Consider the following 14,081-nt stretch of genomic DNA (forward strand, 5'->3'; position numbering starts at 1 on the left):
AGGCCATCCAGGGGCCTGGCCTGAGTGGCCGCCATGACTCTCCTGTACACTCAGCTGACCGGTCAGGAACCACGGCGTGGAGGAGGACCTGCCCAACAGTAGCTGTTTCTTCCTCAGCTCGAAGCCAGGACCTCAGGCCCTGCCAGGCCTCTCCCACGTTGCCAGAAATGTGTCTCTGGCTTTCCTGGTCCAAGATGACTGTGCTGATTCTGGGGCTCCCGCCCAGGGGTGCGGCTGGGTCTCTGCGTGACCTTCAGGAGGACTTGGGTCCCCTCCAGAAAGCCTCATGATGTGGCGATTGTTTCCTGGGGTTGCTACCTCAACACAGGGACATCTCCTGCTTCCAGGCGCACCGCCCAGGAGATGCCGAGGCCATGCTGGACAGCAAGCTGCTGTGCCAGAATGGGCAACACCAGGAAAACCACCGCCCTCAGGATTTTCCTCTCAGAGGTCCAGTTCCTGACCCTCAGGACCTCCCCAGCGTTCTGAACACAAATGCTGTGCAAGGTCATGATGTGATTCCTCAAGGCCTGGACTCCGTCACCTGTGGAGACCTGGGGAGGGGAGGCTGCAGACTTTCCGAGCCCTCAGAGGACAGGGGGACCAGATTTGTGTGGCCCTGCAGGCAGCAGAGGGGCATCTATGTAGGGTCCACCTGGCACTGCCCGCTTGAGGAGCAGCACAACACAGGTGGCTTCATGAAGGCTTTCCCAGTTCTATTTTCTGCATTATTCATGGAAAGTTCCCTTCCAGCATAGCACAAACAGAGCCACAGACAAAACCTTGGGCAGAAACCCTCCCTAGACCCCTTCACAACACCTCCTAAACCTGGGGCTCTGTGATGACCCCCTCAAAGGGGGCCAGGTGGAAGTTAGTGTGTGATTTCATCTGTCAAAAAGAATAAAAATGCAAACATTTCAAGTCATTCCTGGTAACTCTTAGAAAGTTCAAATACACCAGCAACATTTAAGACAGACTTTCACGACAGAACAGTCCCCTTTATCCTGAGGATTCACTCCTTTTTCCTGAAGTTTTGTCAAAGTGGGGTGTTAGAAGCTAATAAATAGGGAGGTGACTTTTTGTTTTGTTTAATTCATTATTTCAGTGGGTTTTTTAATGAAAAAAAAATGTAAAAATTTTGTTCCCAAGTGTGGTGGCACACTCTTGTAATCCCTGAATTTGGAAGGCTGACACAGGAGGATTGCTCAGAGTTCAAGGCCAGCCTGGGCTACATAGTGAGACTCTGCATTAAAAAAAAAAAATTTTGGTATTGGCTGATCACTTCTTTCACACCCATATTTTTAAGGAAAAATGATCATTCTGTTTTACTTGAAATTCCTTTTGGGAAAAAAGTATGTAAAGGATATCTCTGTAGAAAATATCTTCAGGGACATACAGAAAAGCTTGAATCCCTGCTTCTCCAGAATCAGATTTGTGTTTTAATCCCAAAGTTGTTTATTTGTTTTCAAAGTTCCTGTTATCATCAGAGATTGGAAAAAGAGGAGGGTTAAGGAGCATGGAGAAAAAGCTTGCTTTTCTGAATTCTTTTTTTGTTTGCTTTGAGACAGGGTCTCACTATGTCGTTCATCCTGGCCTAAAAGTCACTATGGGGCCCTGGATGGCCTCCAACTCCTGGGGTTCCTCCTCCCTCAGACGCCCCAGTGCTAAAATTATAGGCAGGCACCATGATGCCCATTGCTTTTTGGAATTCTTGAGTCCATTATAAAATGGTCTGGAAAACTCAAAGGCTGTCTTGGAAGTAAATCAGCCTTCAAATAACGGAAATGTTTTTACAGAACAAATTTTGGAATGATAAAAGAGTTCTGACCTTAATTCAAAATTATGGTTGACATGGTATTTCCTGTATTTACATATCTATTTGTGCTTTTGAATGCTGGAATATAGATATGTGTGTGTTTGTATATTTACATTTATACTAATGGAGAGCAACAAGTCTCTCTTTCTCTTTATTATCTACATTTCTATTTCTATAAATATGTAAAGAGAGAGAATTGTCATTATAAAACTCCCCAGGCAGGTCTACAACATCAGCCTTATTAAAGCAGAACTTCCACGTGATATTTTAGTATTTGTAAAACCTTGCTAACTACAAAATGAATGACTTTCTACTAAGAGGTTTTTTATGTTTCGCTGAATAGCTTTGCTTCCTGCCAAGAAAGCTGCAGATGATAAATGCGACACTAAAAGGCTATATTCTGTGTGTCAGCGCAGGACACTCAGCGCTTAGAAAATGCTCAGTGCGCTGTTTTGGGTATTTTGCCGAGTATGGTAAATTAAGCATTTTAAAATAAGACGGTTTGGGTTTCAGGGTTCAAGCTATGTCAACAAACATAAAACGCCATCTTTTTTCCTTCCTTCCAAAGTGAAAGAAGCAGGTCTTGTACCTTCAGCGACACCACCGCTATTTTTACAGTTGTGTCTCCGGCATCAATTTTAAATGTTACATTTTTCTTTATGTGTCTCATAAACAGCTATTTCATACCTGTCTATGTTTCTTTGAAAATGTGTATTAGTTCCCTAGGTGCTGTATAAGGTTTGCAACTTCAGCAAGGAAATTCAAACCATAAGGAACTCTAAATGTGTATAACAATCACGTAGGGCTTTCCTCCTGCCTCAAATATGAGTTTTAAAATTTTGCATTATTTTAAAAATAACAAGGAATAAGTCATTTCATAAGCGTGCACGGCTAAAAGTACCCCCCCAGTGCCCGCTTCGAATATATTTAACTGTGTCGATGTTTCGTGCGTCTGCCCACACGTCTCCACCCCTCAGCAGAAGGGACACCTTGCATTTTGTGGTTCTCTCTTCTCTGTCATTTTTTTTAGAAACAACCTTTACAGCAATGATCTTGTTTACTAGTTTCAAAACAAAAATAAATGAATAAACTCTGTCACAGGCAGTAGAATTTTTGTCCGACACTTGTAAAAAAAAAAAAAAGAAGTTTAACAAGAGGCTTTAGGTGAAATGGAAATGGGCTTACAGCATATAAAAAATTTCTGATTTTTCAAATACAGAATTCAGATAATTATTTGGATAGTTCAGCTCAAAACCAGAATAAGACAGCCCAATCCGCTTTTTCCAGAAAAGTAGGATGGGAGGTCGAGCCGTTGTCATATCAGCAAAGCTAGCGGCTTATGTTCCCATGGCCACTAACGAGAAGTTTAACTTTGACCCAATACAAACCTCACTAAGGAGGGAATGTTATTGAGAGCTGAAAGGAGACAGAAGGGCCCCAAGTAAGTATAAGCTGGTACGGCTATTGCTTTTCACCAGAAAGTCTACTTAAAGGGTTTTGCTGCTTGCTGGATAAAATGTCATCAGCGCTTTGTGGGTGTGCGCGTGCATGTACTGAACCCAGACCGCTGCAAAGGCTTAACACACTCTCTACCATGGATCTACATCTCCAGCTCCCTACACTCGTATTTCTGGGATCTTTTTTTTTTTTTTTTTTTTTTTAGCCAGTTTTTTCCCCAGGCCTGGAAATGGAAGACAGGGCCTTGCGTATGGCAGGCAAGCACTCTCCACTGAGCTCCATCCCCAGCCTGTACACTGTTTTTAATAAAGTCTCCGTGTTTGTTACATATGCCTGATTTGTTTTTGCTAATAAAAAATAATCTAAAAGGTGTAAAACAGTTTTAGAAGAGGTGAGTATATAGCACCCTATGCAATCCTTGTTTTACTGTTTAAGTAAAGAAGACAGAAAAAAACACGCACGGTGATCCTGCCTAGCTTTCCTCCTGTGCAGTTAATCACGAACAGCTCCAGATTTAAGAGGTCGCTGCTGTTTCTTTAAACAGTTCCCTATGGCACATTTGTGGCTGTGGAGGGAGACTTGCCCAACCTCCCAGAAAAATCAGGAAACCGTGTCCTCTACTGGAAAGAGAGACAAAAGGATCTCTACAACTTTGGGGAAATGGTAGTGCGTGGACCTCCTCTCCCTTCAACGTGACAAGTTTTATCTCCGCACACAGTCAAAAGGGAACATAACACTTTCACGCAGCGCTGCCTAGATTTCCATCCGCAGAGCTAATCAGGAACAAAAGGCCTATCCGTCACTCTCCAGTGTCCTGGTTGTTCTTAATCACTATGTTCATGATCAGCCCCTTCTATTTCGCTCGTAAAAAGGGAAATTGGCAGAAAAGTAGGATGGGAGGTCGAGCCGTTGTCATACCATCATGGGAGGTGAACGGTACCAAGTAACATGCTGGGAATCCCATCCGAGAGAGAGAGAGAGAGAGAGAGAGAGAGAGAGAGAGAAGCCCTAACAATCAAGCAGCCCCTACTGATGCTCGCAAAGGATTCTACTCAGAACATTGTTCTAATGAGGCTGTGGCTTTTGTATAGTTCCCTATCATTTATTTATTGTCATACCATCATGGGAGGTGAACGGTACCAAGTAACATGCTGGGAATCCCATCCGAGAGAGAGAGAGAGAGAGAGAGAGAGAGAGAGAGAGAAGCCCTAACAATCAAGCAGCCCCTACTGATGCTCGCAAAGGATTCTACTCAGAACATTGTTCTAATGAGGCTGTGGCTTTTGTATAGTTCCCTATCATTTATTTATATATAGAGCAGGCCTTGTTTTGTTATTTATGGTTCCAGGACATTAAATCCCTGCCCTGTTAGACAATGAAAACCATATAACTGAAAACATTTCCCTTTTTGTTTTGATGGCTAGGGAGCTCAGATATAAATTTAACATTCAATAATAGTGACTTTAGATTTTTTTTTTAACCAGTCATCTTAAAAGTACATGACGTCGGGCTGGGGATTTAGCTCAGTGGTTCAGTGGCCTGCCTTGCAAGCGCAAGGACCTGAGTTCAATCCCCGGTACCAAAAAAAAAAAAGTACATGACGTGTTTCATCATGTTTGTTGACATTAATGTAAGGCTACTCAAGGTTTTATAAATTTCAATTGAAGCCAGGCATGGTGGTGCACGCCTGTAATCCCAGCACCCAGGAGACTGAGGCAGGAGATCGCTACAAGTTCAAGGCCAGCCTGGACTACAGAGTGAGTTCAAGCCCAGCCTGAACTAGACATTGAGACCCTGTCTCAAAAAAAAAAAAAAAAAAAAAAATCAGGGCCCAGGGATTTAACTCAGAGGCACCGCAGCTGCCTCTTAAGGGCAAGGTCCTGAGTTTGATCCCTGGTACCGAAAAAAAGGGGGGGGGTTCAATAGAAAAAGATAAATAATCCAATCAAGGTCATTCAGGCATAAATTGTCATTGACAGAAACCAATATGGACAAGACTAAGGAGCCCTGACTGATTCCAAACAGGGCAAAGTGGACATGCAGAGAATGACAACCACGGGAGATGGAGAAATCGTAATTCTTAGGGTGCTGGGGATGGAACCCAGGGCCCGATGCACGCGTAGCACATATTCCACCACCCACAGAAATAGTAAATTTCACATTGTCAAAATATTGTCCATTCTACAAGCATGCTGGTCCCACAGGGTGGTACAGGGCAGGAGCTACGCCTCGGTGCACTGTCTGGGAGGGCAGGTCCCCTAGAGGAAGGGCAAGGAAGCACCGAAAGAGTTTGATATGTGAATCTTTGCAGAGGGCTTTGCATAAAAGCCACATAAGCACATAAACCCAGGTGGGTCCGAGTAACGACCTACAGCCACTGGGAGAGAGGATTGTACACTGACAGGGTTTTCAAACGTGGATTAGCAGAAAAAAATAGGGGTACCCCAAATGTGGCGATTCTGCTTTTTAATGAGAAACTCAAGCCACTTCGACTGGCACGTTTCATTTTGGCTTATTTATAACAGTGCCTGGGCAGCACAACCCAAGATATTTTCTCTATCTTCCTTAACTCTAGTGTCTTCGTGCTGGTGAGAAGTCACACTGATCACTCCCTGCGTGTATAAAAATGTGGCATTTAGCACCCACCGGGTGCCACACTTGTCAAATCAGACATGTGCATGGGGGTGATCCGTCCGTGTGTCCCTGTCCTGACGTGCACAGGCTCAGACAGCAGCCAGATCTGCCCCCAAAGCTGGGCTTGCCGGGGTTGCCAAGCCGGCAGCAGCTGCAGCTCTCTCCTCTGAGGGTTGAGCCATCTTCAGAGCCAGGTCCGCTGCCCCAGGACAACGGGTAAGACTGGAATGTTCTAAAGCAAGCAGGACCTCGCCACGCAAAACAGTAGTAAACTAATTAAGGTTTATGAGTTTCTATCACAATCATATAAAACGCTTTACCAAAACGGCCACTGAACTGGAAAAACTCAGTAAAAATGACCCTGAATTCCATGTGAAGAACACCCATAAATCTACCCCTTCTCTGTCTCCCCAAAGCCATGTGACTCATGCTGTGAGATGCACACTGCTGTTCCTCGCCTTGCAGTCATGCAAGAGCCCGCCATGTGTGCCCCAGCAAGCGTGGACAGTACAGCCCCCTTGGGAAGCTCTTTCTGTGCCTTCTAAGGCTGCTAGGTAAGCGACAGTCCACAGGCACTGGACAGAATCTCAGCACCAGGCTGACTAGGTGAAGACATACTGGTCCTTAATCCCAAAGGAAAAAGCAAGTCCACAAGGCGCAACGTAGCAATAAGCAGAAAATCGCTGTGGGGTTTTGCAATTATGCATGATGTGCACACACAAAGCAGATGCTGACACAGACACGTTTTCAGGATGGGCAAGGCGGTCATGATCCACTGACACTTCGCTGAATGATTTGATTGTACATGAAATTAGGCAATACCTACCTGGGACAAGCCCAAATGTACAGAAGCTGTCTCGGATATGTACATGATTTTGCCATCAGATGCAACCACAAAAACAAATCCATCCAAAGTCTGTAAAAGAGAAAGTGTCAGGGGAAGCGGTGAACAGTTCTACATCAGAGGTTTATCTAGCAACTGAGGTCACTGGGCTGAAGGTATCAAACCTTCTGAGCTGGGGGTGCTTCTGTGGTAGGAGCCCTGCCTAGCACCCCGTGGACCTGGGTTCCACCTCCAGCACAGGGAAAGAGGGAATTACCCAGAAATAAAATTTTTAAAGGGGGAGCAGGGACATAAGGATGCAGGTAACAACATTCAAGGTTTATTCCCAAAGCCAGGCTCACAAATGCTTTTAAAGCACTTAAAAAAAAAAAAAAAAAAAAAAAAAAAAAAAAAAAAACAACAAAAAAAAAACCACATCCACCTCACAGAAATCATGCAAAACATTTGAGAATTCCTATCCTGCTCTGTCTGAATTTAGTGGCTTTGTTGTTTGGGGTTATTTTAACACTTAGCACAAAGCCAGAGCTCTATGGTTCTTAAGGGAACATCTACCACTACATAGAGCATTTAATGTCATAATTGGACTCATTTATACCATTAGAACATACAGTTTATTTGCCACAATTTTCTAGTTACCCCAAAGTACCATTTGAATAATAAATTCCAACCACTACCAATCCCCAGAAAATAAAACAAAATACCCAATATTTTACCAGACGATGTCTACAGAGTTAACTATTAAGGCTTTGTAAGAGATCAAATAACCTCTGCCAAAGTAAAGGAGAAAAAGTATCAACTTCCGAAAAATCAAAACTAGCCAAATGAAATTCTAAGTTTTGCCTGTGTTGGATACACTTCCAAAAATGAAGTAAAAGTACAAGAAGTAATTCAGATAGATAAAAAGGTAAGGATCATATTTATGCATCAAGGATAAAAAGACTAAATAATTTTTTAAAAAGGAAGCTATTTTATTTACTCATTCATATTGTAGATCCAGAACCAAAGAAAAGCAATAAAACCAGCGAAAAGAACCATACAACCTTCAATACTGTTCCCATAAAAAATATTCCAAATTAATTTCTGGCCACAAATTCTATTTTTACAGCATGTAATTGAAACCAGACTACCTTAGGGTTTTTTAGCCCCCCTTTCTTCGAGGGGGGCTAGAAAAGAACATAGCAGAAATGAAACTTGGTGGATAGCCTTATATTTTGCTGTCTCAAATACAACTTGCTACAAAACTACAGTTTGTTAAAACACAATCTTCTGCAATAATTCTTTGCCAGGAAACTGTCATTAGCTTGCTCTATGCTAAGACTGAAGTGAGCACTCTGATTCCAAGCCTTACTTTTAGGTTTCTAACTCAGCTACAAAGTATTTTCCCAAGTAACCTGGTGACATTTCAGAAACGTGAACTAGAAAGCCATTTCTAAAGTTTTAAATGCTTTGGCTTATTCTGCATGTTTCTTAATTCTAAAATATTTACAAAGATAAACCGAAGGAAGCAAACCCTTCAGAATGGCTAGGAAAGCGAGTGAAAGGGAAAAAGTTATCGTCATCCAGTCCTAAAAATTGCCAGCAGTAGCTAGGATAAATAATATTGTTCATGGAAAGCGTGCAGCGTGCCTTCCAAACTTCAAATTACCTAACTCACAAGTACAGTAAGTGCAAAGATGACCGTCCGCATGCCACCCAGGAACTAAATGTTCAGGGGAGCAGTCTGGGGTGTTTTCACTGAAGTTCTCTGGCACCTAGCTGTCCGGATCGCTTATAATATGCATGGGCGTTAAACAGCCTGGCAGGCTCCCGAGACCCTTTCCCCGCCCTGGCCACCACACTCTCTTTCAGTTGCAAAACCTCCAGCTCTCGAATTCTCCCCAGGATCTTTTCTCTGCACCAGCACCAGCATTTTAAAAAAGAAATCACACCTAGGCAATGTGAAAAGATCTGCTGTGTCAAAATACAGAGCTCACGGCTGGTTCGCAGATCTAAGTCACCAAGCCTGCAGCCAACGTTTTTCTTCTCCTTCAAAGAAAACACGAAATACAGGGAGGAAATGCAAAATAGCTCTCGGCAGGGGCAACCAGGCATTTTTCGATGGCAGAGACAAATGACAGGAGCAGGAATGAATAGGTCCTTGATGAGGCTCTGGAAGGGGCGTAGGGCATCGCTGTCCTCTGCCAGCCCAGTGGCTGCCCTGGACATGCCCGGTGCCAGTGGGGCCAGAATGAATGCAACACCTGCAAAGCTCAGGCTGACCCCAAACTAAGCAAAGACTACAGAGTCGGAGCTCTTGTGTCAGGCCACTTGGGGGACAGCCTGCTGTGTGACTTAGCCTCCTAGAGCCTCCTCTTCCTCCTCTGAATAAAACAAAGAAGCAGGAAGTGGTGGTGCACACCTGGAATCCCAGCACTCTGGGAGGCTGAGGCAGGAGGGTTAACAATTCTAGCCCGCCCTGGGCAATTTAGCAAAGAAATCTTGTCTCAAAATAAAAAATAAAAGAGGGCTGGGGATGTGGTGCAGTGTGAAAGGTGTGCGTTCAATTCCCAGCACCAAAATGTCACCTAATAGCACCCACCTAGGTGGTGGTCGAAGTGAGAGATGAAGTTTGAAAATAATCTGGTCTGCAACAAACTCTGGGGAGCCAAATGTAAATAATCTATTGATGCCGTCTCCCCTTTCCCCGGGGCAAGTGCATGCCCGCCTCGGAGGTCTGGCTGGAGCTGGCTGGGTGGAGCCGAGCCAGGTGGGAAAGGACCCCACTCTGGGTGCTGTTCTGTCTGGGTCTCAGGTGGCCTGGAGACTCCCAGGCTGCAGGGTGGGGTGGGACAGACCTGAGGCTGCACCTTACCAGGCTCAGTGCCTGCTCCTGTCCCTCCTGAGTGGCAGCCACGCCAGGCCGCTGGGAACTGTGCAGCCTGTGGTGGCCCTGGAGTTTGGGTTTTCATGGCACACCTTGAACCCAGGGTCACCAGGATGGAGCAGGGAGGTGGCACCCCCCCAACAGTGGCTCTACCTGCAGCAAGTGCGATCCCAGCTCCTTGGCAACACTGTCCAGCGGCCCGGTACGGCTGGGCTGTCCCCACGCGTCTCCTAAACCTGGACAGGGGAATAAAACAAACCGCTAAATGGCAGTGCCCTGTGAGCGGTAGGGTGCTGGGACCCCCACACCTGCACCCCTGCACATCCACACCACCCCGTGCCCAGCAGGCTTAGCCCTGCATCTTTGCAGTCATCCCTTCGCCCTCAGTTAAAAATGAAAAAGGGGGCTGGGGACTCAGCTCAGTGGTTCCGCTGCCTGCCTCGCAAGCGCAAGGACCAGAGTTTGATCCCCACTACCAAGAAAAATAAAAAATAAAATTAAGAAAAAGAAAAATAGAATGGAAGGTGGCTCCATGCCAGTAATCTCAGCACTCGGGAGACTGAGGCAGGAGGATTACAGTGAGGCCAGCCAGGGCTATACAGTGAGTTCAAGGCCAGCCTGGGCAACATAGTGAGACCTTGTCGTAAAAATTAAATGAAGAAGGCCAGGATGTATCACACACCTGCCTGGCAAGCGCAAGGCCCTCAGTTTGATTCCTGGTACCAAAAAATAAAATAAATGAATAAACAAGTAAGTGAGTGAACGAATGACTAAGAAGAAAAGAAAAAGGCGCCCATTTGCACCGAGCTTTCCCGCTGACCACTCCCAGGGGTCGCCCACGTGCTCACCGCTCTGAAATTGCCGTTTTATTTGAAATGCCACAAAGTAATCTAATCTGCTTTGAAATTGGCCATCCTCGTAGCCAAACGGGGTATCGATTTGACCAGTAAATACTCCCCCAAGGACCACCCGCCCGCCCTCCGCGCCGCGCTCTGCCTTTTCCAGAGCCGCCTCGGGCCAGCCTGGAGCAGCTTTGCCTGCCTAACGGAAAGCAGCCCCGCGGCGCCTTCGCCTTCGGTCCGTCCCCTCCCATCCCAGAGCTCCGGCCCCAAGGTGTACCGGAGCAGGAAGGCCGCAGGTGGGGATGCTACTCAGGCCCAGAACTGGGCGGGGTCCTCCCAGGAACCGGGCTCCGCAGGCCCGCAGCCCTTGCACCGCCCTTCCCCAGCACCTCCAGAGCTGCCAGCCAGGGAGCGTCCGCGTCCTCTCGCCCAGGCCTCCCGTGGGCTTCAGACCTGGCCAGCACGGGCTGCGGGGCCCTTAAGCTCTCCCCTCGCCTCTCGCCGGGAGCCTGGCTCTCCGGTTAGCCTTCCCGGCCCTCACCCCAGCCTCCTGAGGCTGTGACCCTTGAGGTTGAATCGAGGCCCAGCGGGCGTATCCTCGGGGGAACTAACTGCTGGCTGGGTCTGCGCCGCCACACCGGACCGCAGGTCGGGAGCCACCAGGCACGGGGCTCCGGGTCGGGAAATCTGTCCGGCTGTGGCAAATCCGCTGGGATGTTTCGGGGCAGCCACAGCGTGGGTTTTTGGAGAGTCACCTCACAGGCATCCTGGGTCCCCTCTCTGTCCCTGTGGGTGCCCGCGGCTCCGTGGCTTCTGGACGCCTCTGCCCACACCACAGAACGCCTCTCCAGCCCAGGACAGGGGCTTTGGAGACCCTTCCTGCAAACTGTCTAGCAACTTTTTTTTTTTTTTTTAAGGGATGATTGTAATATCTCCTCCTGGATTCTCGGAATCGGGAGCTAATCCTGGTCTCCCCGTAGGAGGTGGCCGATTCTCACAGTCCCCCCAATACAGTAGCAGTATTGTACTGCTCCTTAACCGGAGAGACAGCCCCCACCTCCAAGCTTCACCTTGATTGCAATTTGCTCTTGGAAGCCTGGTGGCGGCGACCCTTACCCTCATTTAAGCCAAAACAGAAAGAACGAGAGTGTAGAGGTCCCTAGGCGTGGGTGAAGAAAATTTAATAAGGATCCAGGAAATCTGCTCTGGGGAGTTCACGCACGGCCTGCTAACTCCCGCTCTGCCCTGCTCTGGGTCCTTCCGGGCTGGCCTTCTGCAGTTCCAAGGCAAGCACCCCCCACCCCCACCCGCTGGCTTCTTTCTCCCAGGCTCAGGGACAGCCTGACTTTGGGAATGGTCCCCGAACCTGCCTTCCTTGCTGGACTCTCCACATCCTCACTGAAGGCCGTGGCTCCTACACACAACAGGACACCGGGGGCATGGGACGCCTTCCCATACGATTCAGTTACCCGGATACTGCAAGGCAGCTTGACCACTTATAGCACTACGCTCTTTTCTAGAATTTCCAAAGGCCTCCACTTTGTCAGCGGAGATTTGGCATGAATGCCCTTTTCGGATCTGGCAGGAGGTAGCCGGGTGGCCCAGGATGGTTCCCCAAGCCCTCCCCGCCCCATACCACCGCACCCCAAGGCAATAGCGCTGCCAGCTCTTCCATTAGGAACCACTATGGGTGAGGCCTTTGCACTCAGCCCATAAAAACCTACTTTGGGCTGAATGCAGTCTGAATAAGGTTTTAAGGGGGGGAAAAAAAGCATCTTGGTACTGTAAAGCTATAGGCACTCCAGAAAAGTGGGGCGTGTGGCCCTTATTTGGATCTAACAAAGGGATCTGTTTATTTGAAAAGCAGGTGGGTGGAGAGGAAAAAGGCTGAGCTGAGCCTCCTGGGGTTCCAATTGTTGGGGGTCTGTCTGGGGACCCCGGTGCTGTGCAAATGGACTGAGGCTGGACTCTCCCAACTGGACAGGCTGGAAACTCCAGGTAGCCCCTAGGGAAAGCCTAGCCTACACACCCCACTTCTTCCAGTTAGCCTCAAGGCACCCCGTTCACTTGTCCCCAGGGTTTGTGGTTGCTGCACCTCCACAGAAGCTGGCTAAATTTGATCTCTCTTCTCTCTGCTAGTCATTCAACAAACAGCTCCCCGAGTAGCTAAATGGGATCCTAGCAGGGCTGCAGATGCAGGTCCCCGATGGTAAACACAGGACCGCAGAACTAAGGTGGTTTGGGAAGGAGCGGCATGGTTCGCAACGTTCCTCAGACAATCTAGCGGACCCCAGGGAAGACTGGCTGGTCCCAGGGTTAGAGTCAGGGCTGGGAGGAACACTGGGGAGAGATAGCTATTCTCACTCAGCAACCTTGGGGATCTAGAAAACAGGGTTAAGGACCAGGAAGCACCTGGTGCCTGCCCTCACCCCTCCACAGAAGTCTGATGACAGTGAAAACTTCAGGACAGATCTGGGAAGCCCGTTCCAACCCTGTCTCACCCTTACCCACCTAACCTTCAGGACGCCAGCCTGGCTGCTGCAGACAGCGCCCCAGAGGGACTGCTGTGGGGTAGGCTACCTCCTCCACCTCTGTGGCATCTCTCTCACTCCCCTCTCGGCCCACTCCAGCCTCCCCTCCAGGATGAGCACGGGACTGGGCGCTGGAGGGTGAAACTCTGCCACTCGGGTAGATTTCAAAGCACTCCAAAGTGGGGCTGGCAGGGGGCAGAGGGATGGTGGGATTGCTTGGTCCTCTTCATCGAGCTCACAGTGGGCTGCCATCCCAGGGGCCTTTCTAAACCCAAAGCACTCATGGGTGGGCGGTTGGCTTGGGGGGCTCCTTTCTAGGGCCACCAAGTGCCCTGAGCCTGTGCGAGGACGTTTGGGGCTAGGGGACCCAGCTGTGTGCCCTAGAAGAGCCACAGGTGTGCCTCTAAACGACGTCTCTGGACCCTTTCTGTTCTCTCCAGGTCCGGAAAAAAAAAATCCTCCCCTGGAGCCTCTTTTCCAACTAATGGGTCAGACACCAGGTGGGAAATGGGTGGCAGGAAGGACACCGGGAGGGGCCGCTGAGGTGAGTGTTGCCCCGGTCCCAGGCCCCAGGTCCGCACTCTGAGGTCACTGCCTGTGCCAAGTGCCCGCTGCTTGTGAGCCTCACCTCCCGAGCCGGGCACAGCCTGGAGAGCTTCCACGTAGAAATGGGGAGACGGTCTTACATTCTATGTCATTATTCTAAAACACAAGCAGCTCAGTGGTTCCACCGCCTGCCTCAAAAGTGCAAGGGTAGTTAAAGGGCTGACTTTAAGAACAAAGGAGTCCGGGATAACCAGGACCTGAACCCTACTTCTGTGTGTGCACACGGGCACTGACATTTCCGCCTCTTCTGACTACACCGTCTTGAGTATGCAGCACTATTATCACAGCCCTCTGCACACACGCGCGTGTGTGCGCACGCGCACACACACACACACACACACACACACACACACCCCTGCCCTGGCTCTTTCCTGTCTGGGAAATGGGGAGAGGCAGCTCATACTCCTTTTCTTACTTTGTTCTCAGGCGGGGACCTTTGGGCTTCCTCCCCCCACCACCTCTGCTCCAGATACGGGGGGGGGGGGGG

General features: G+C 48.5%; 1 protein-coding gene across 1 annotated transcript in view; it reads right to left on the minus strand.

The window, feature by feature from the left end:
- The window catches only part of Sim2 (SIM bHLH transcription factor 2), a 43,351-nt gene that overhangs the window by 20,656 nt on the left and 8,614 nt on the right, over positions 1–14,081 (minus strand). The window contains exons 5-6 of the mRNA XM_010636612.1: positions 9,769–9,851; positions 6,735–6,824 (exon numbers count right to left, since the gene is read on the minus strand). Of these exons, the coding sequence (XP_010634914.1) occupies positions 6,735–6,824; positions 9,769–9,851 (173 nt within the window). The remainder of the gene's footprint in view (positions 1–6,734; positions 6,825–9,768; positions 9,852–14,081) is intronic.

Source organism: Fukomys damarensis, unplaced genomic scaffold (genome assembly GCF_012274545.1).
Source record: "Fukomys damarensis isolate Sample0158 unplaced genomic scaffold, DMR_v1.0_HiC HiC_scaffold_24, whole genome shotgun sequence".
In the NCBI taxonomy this organism is placed as follows: domain Eukaryota; kingdom Metazoa; phylum Chordata; class Mammalia; order Rodentia; family Bathyergidae; genus Fukomys; species Fukomys damarensis.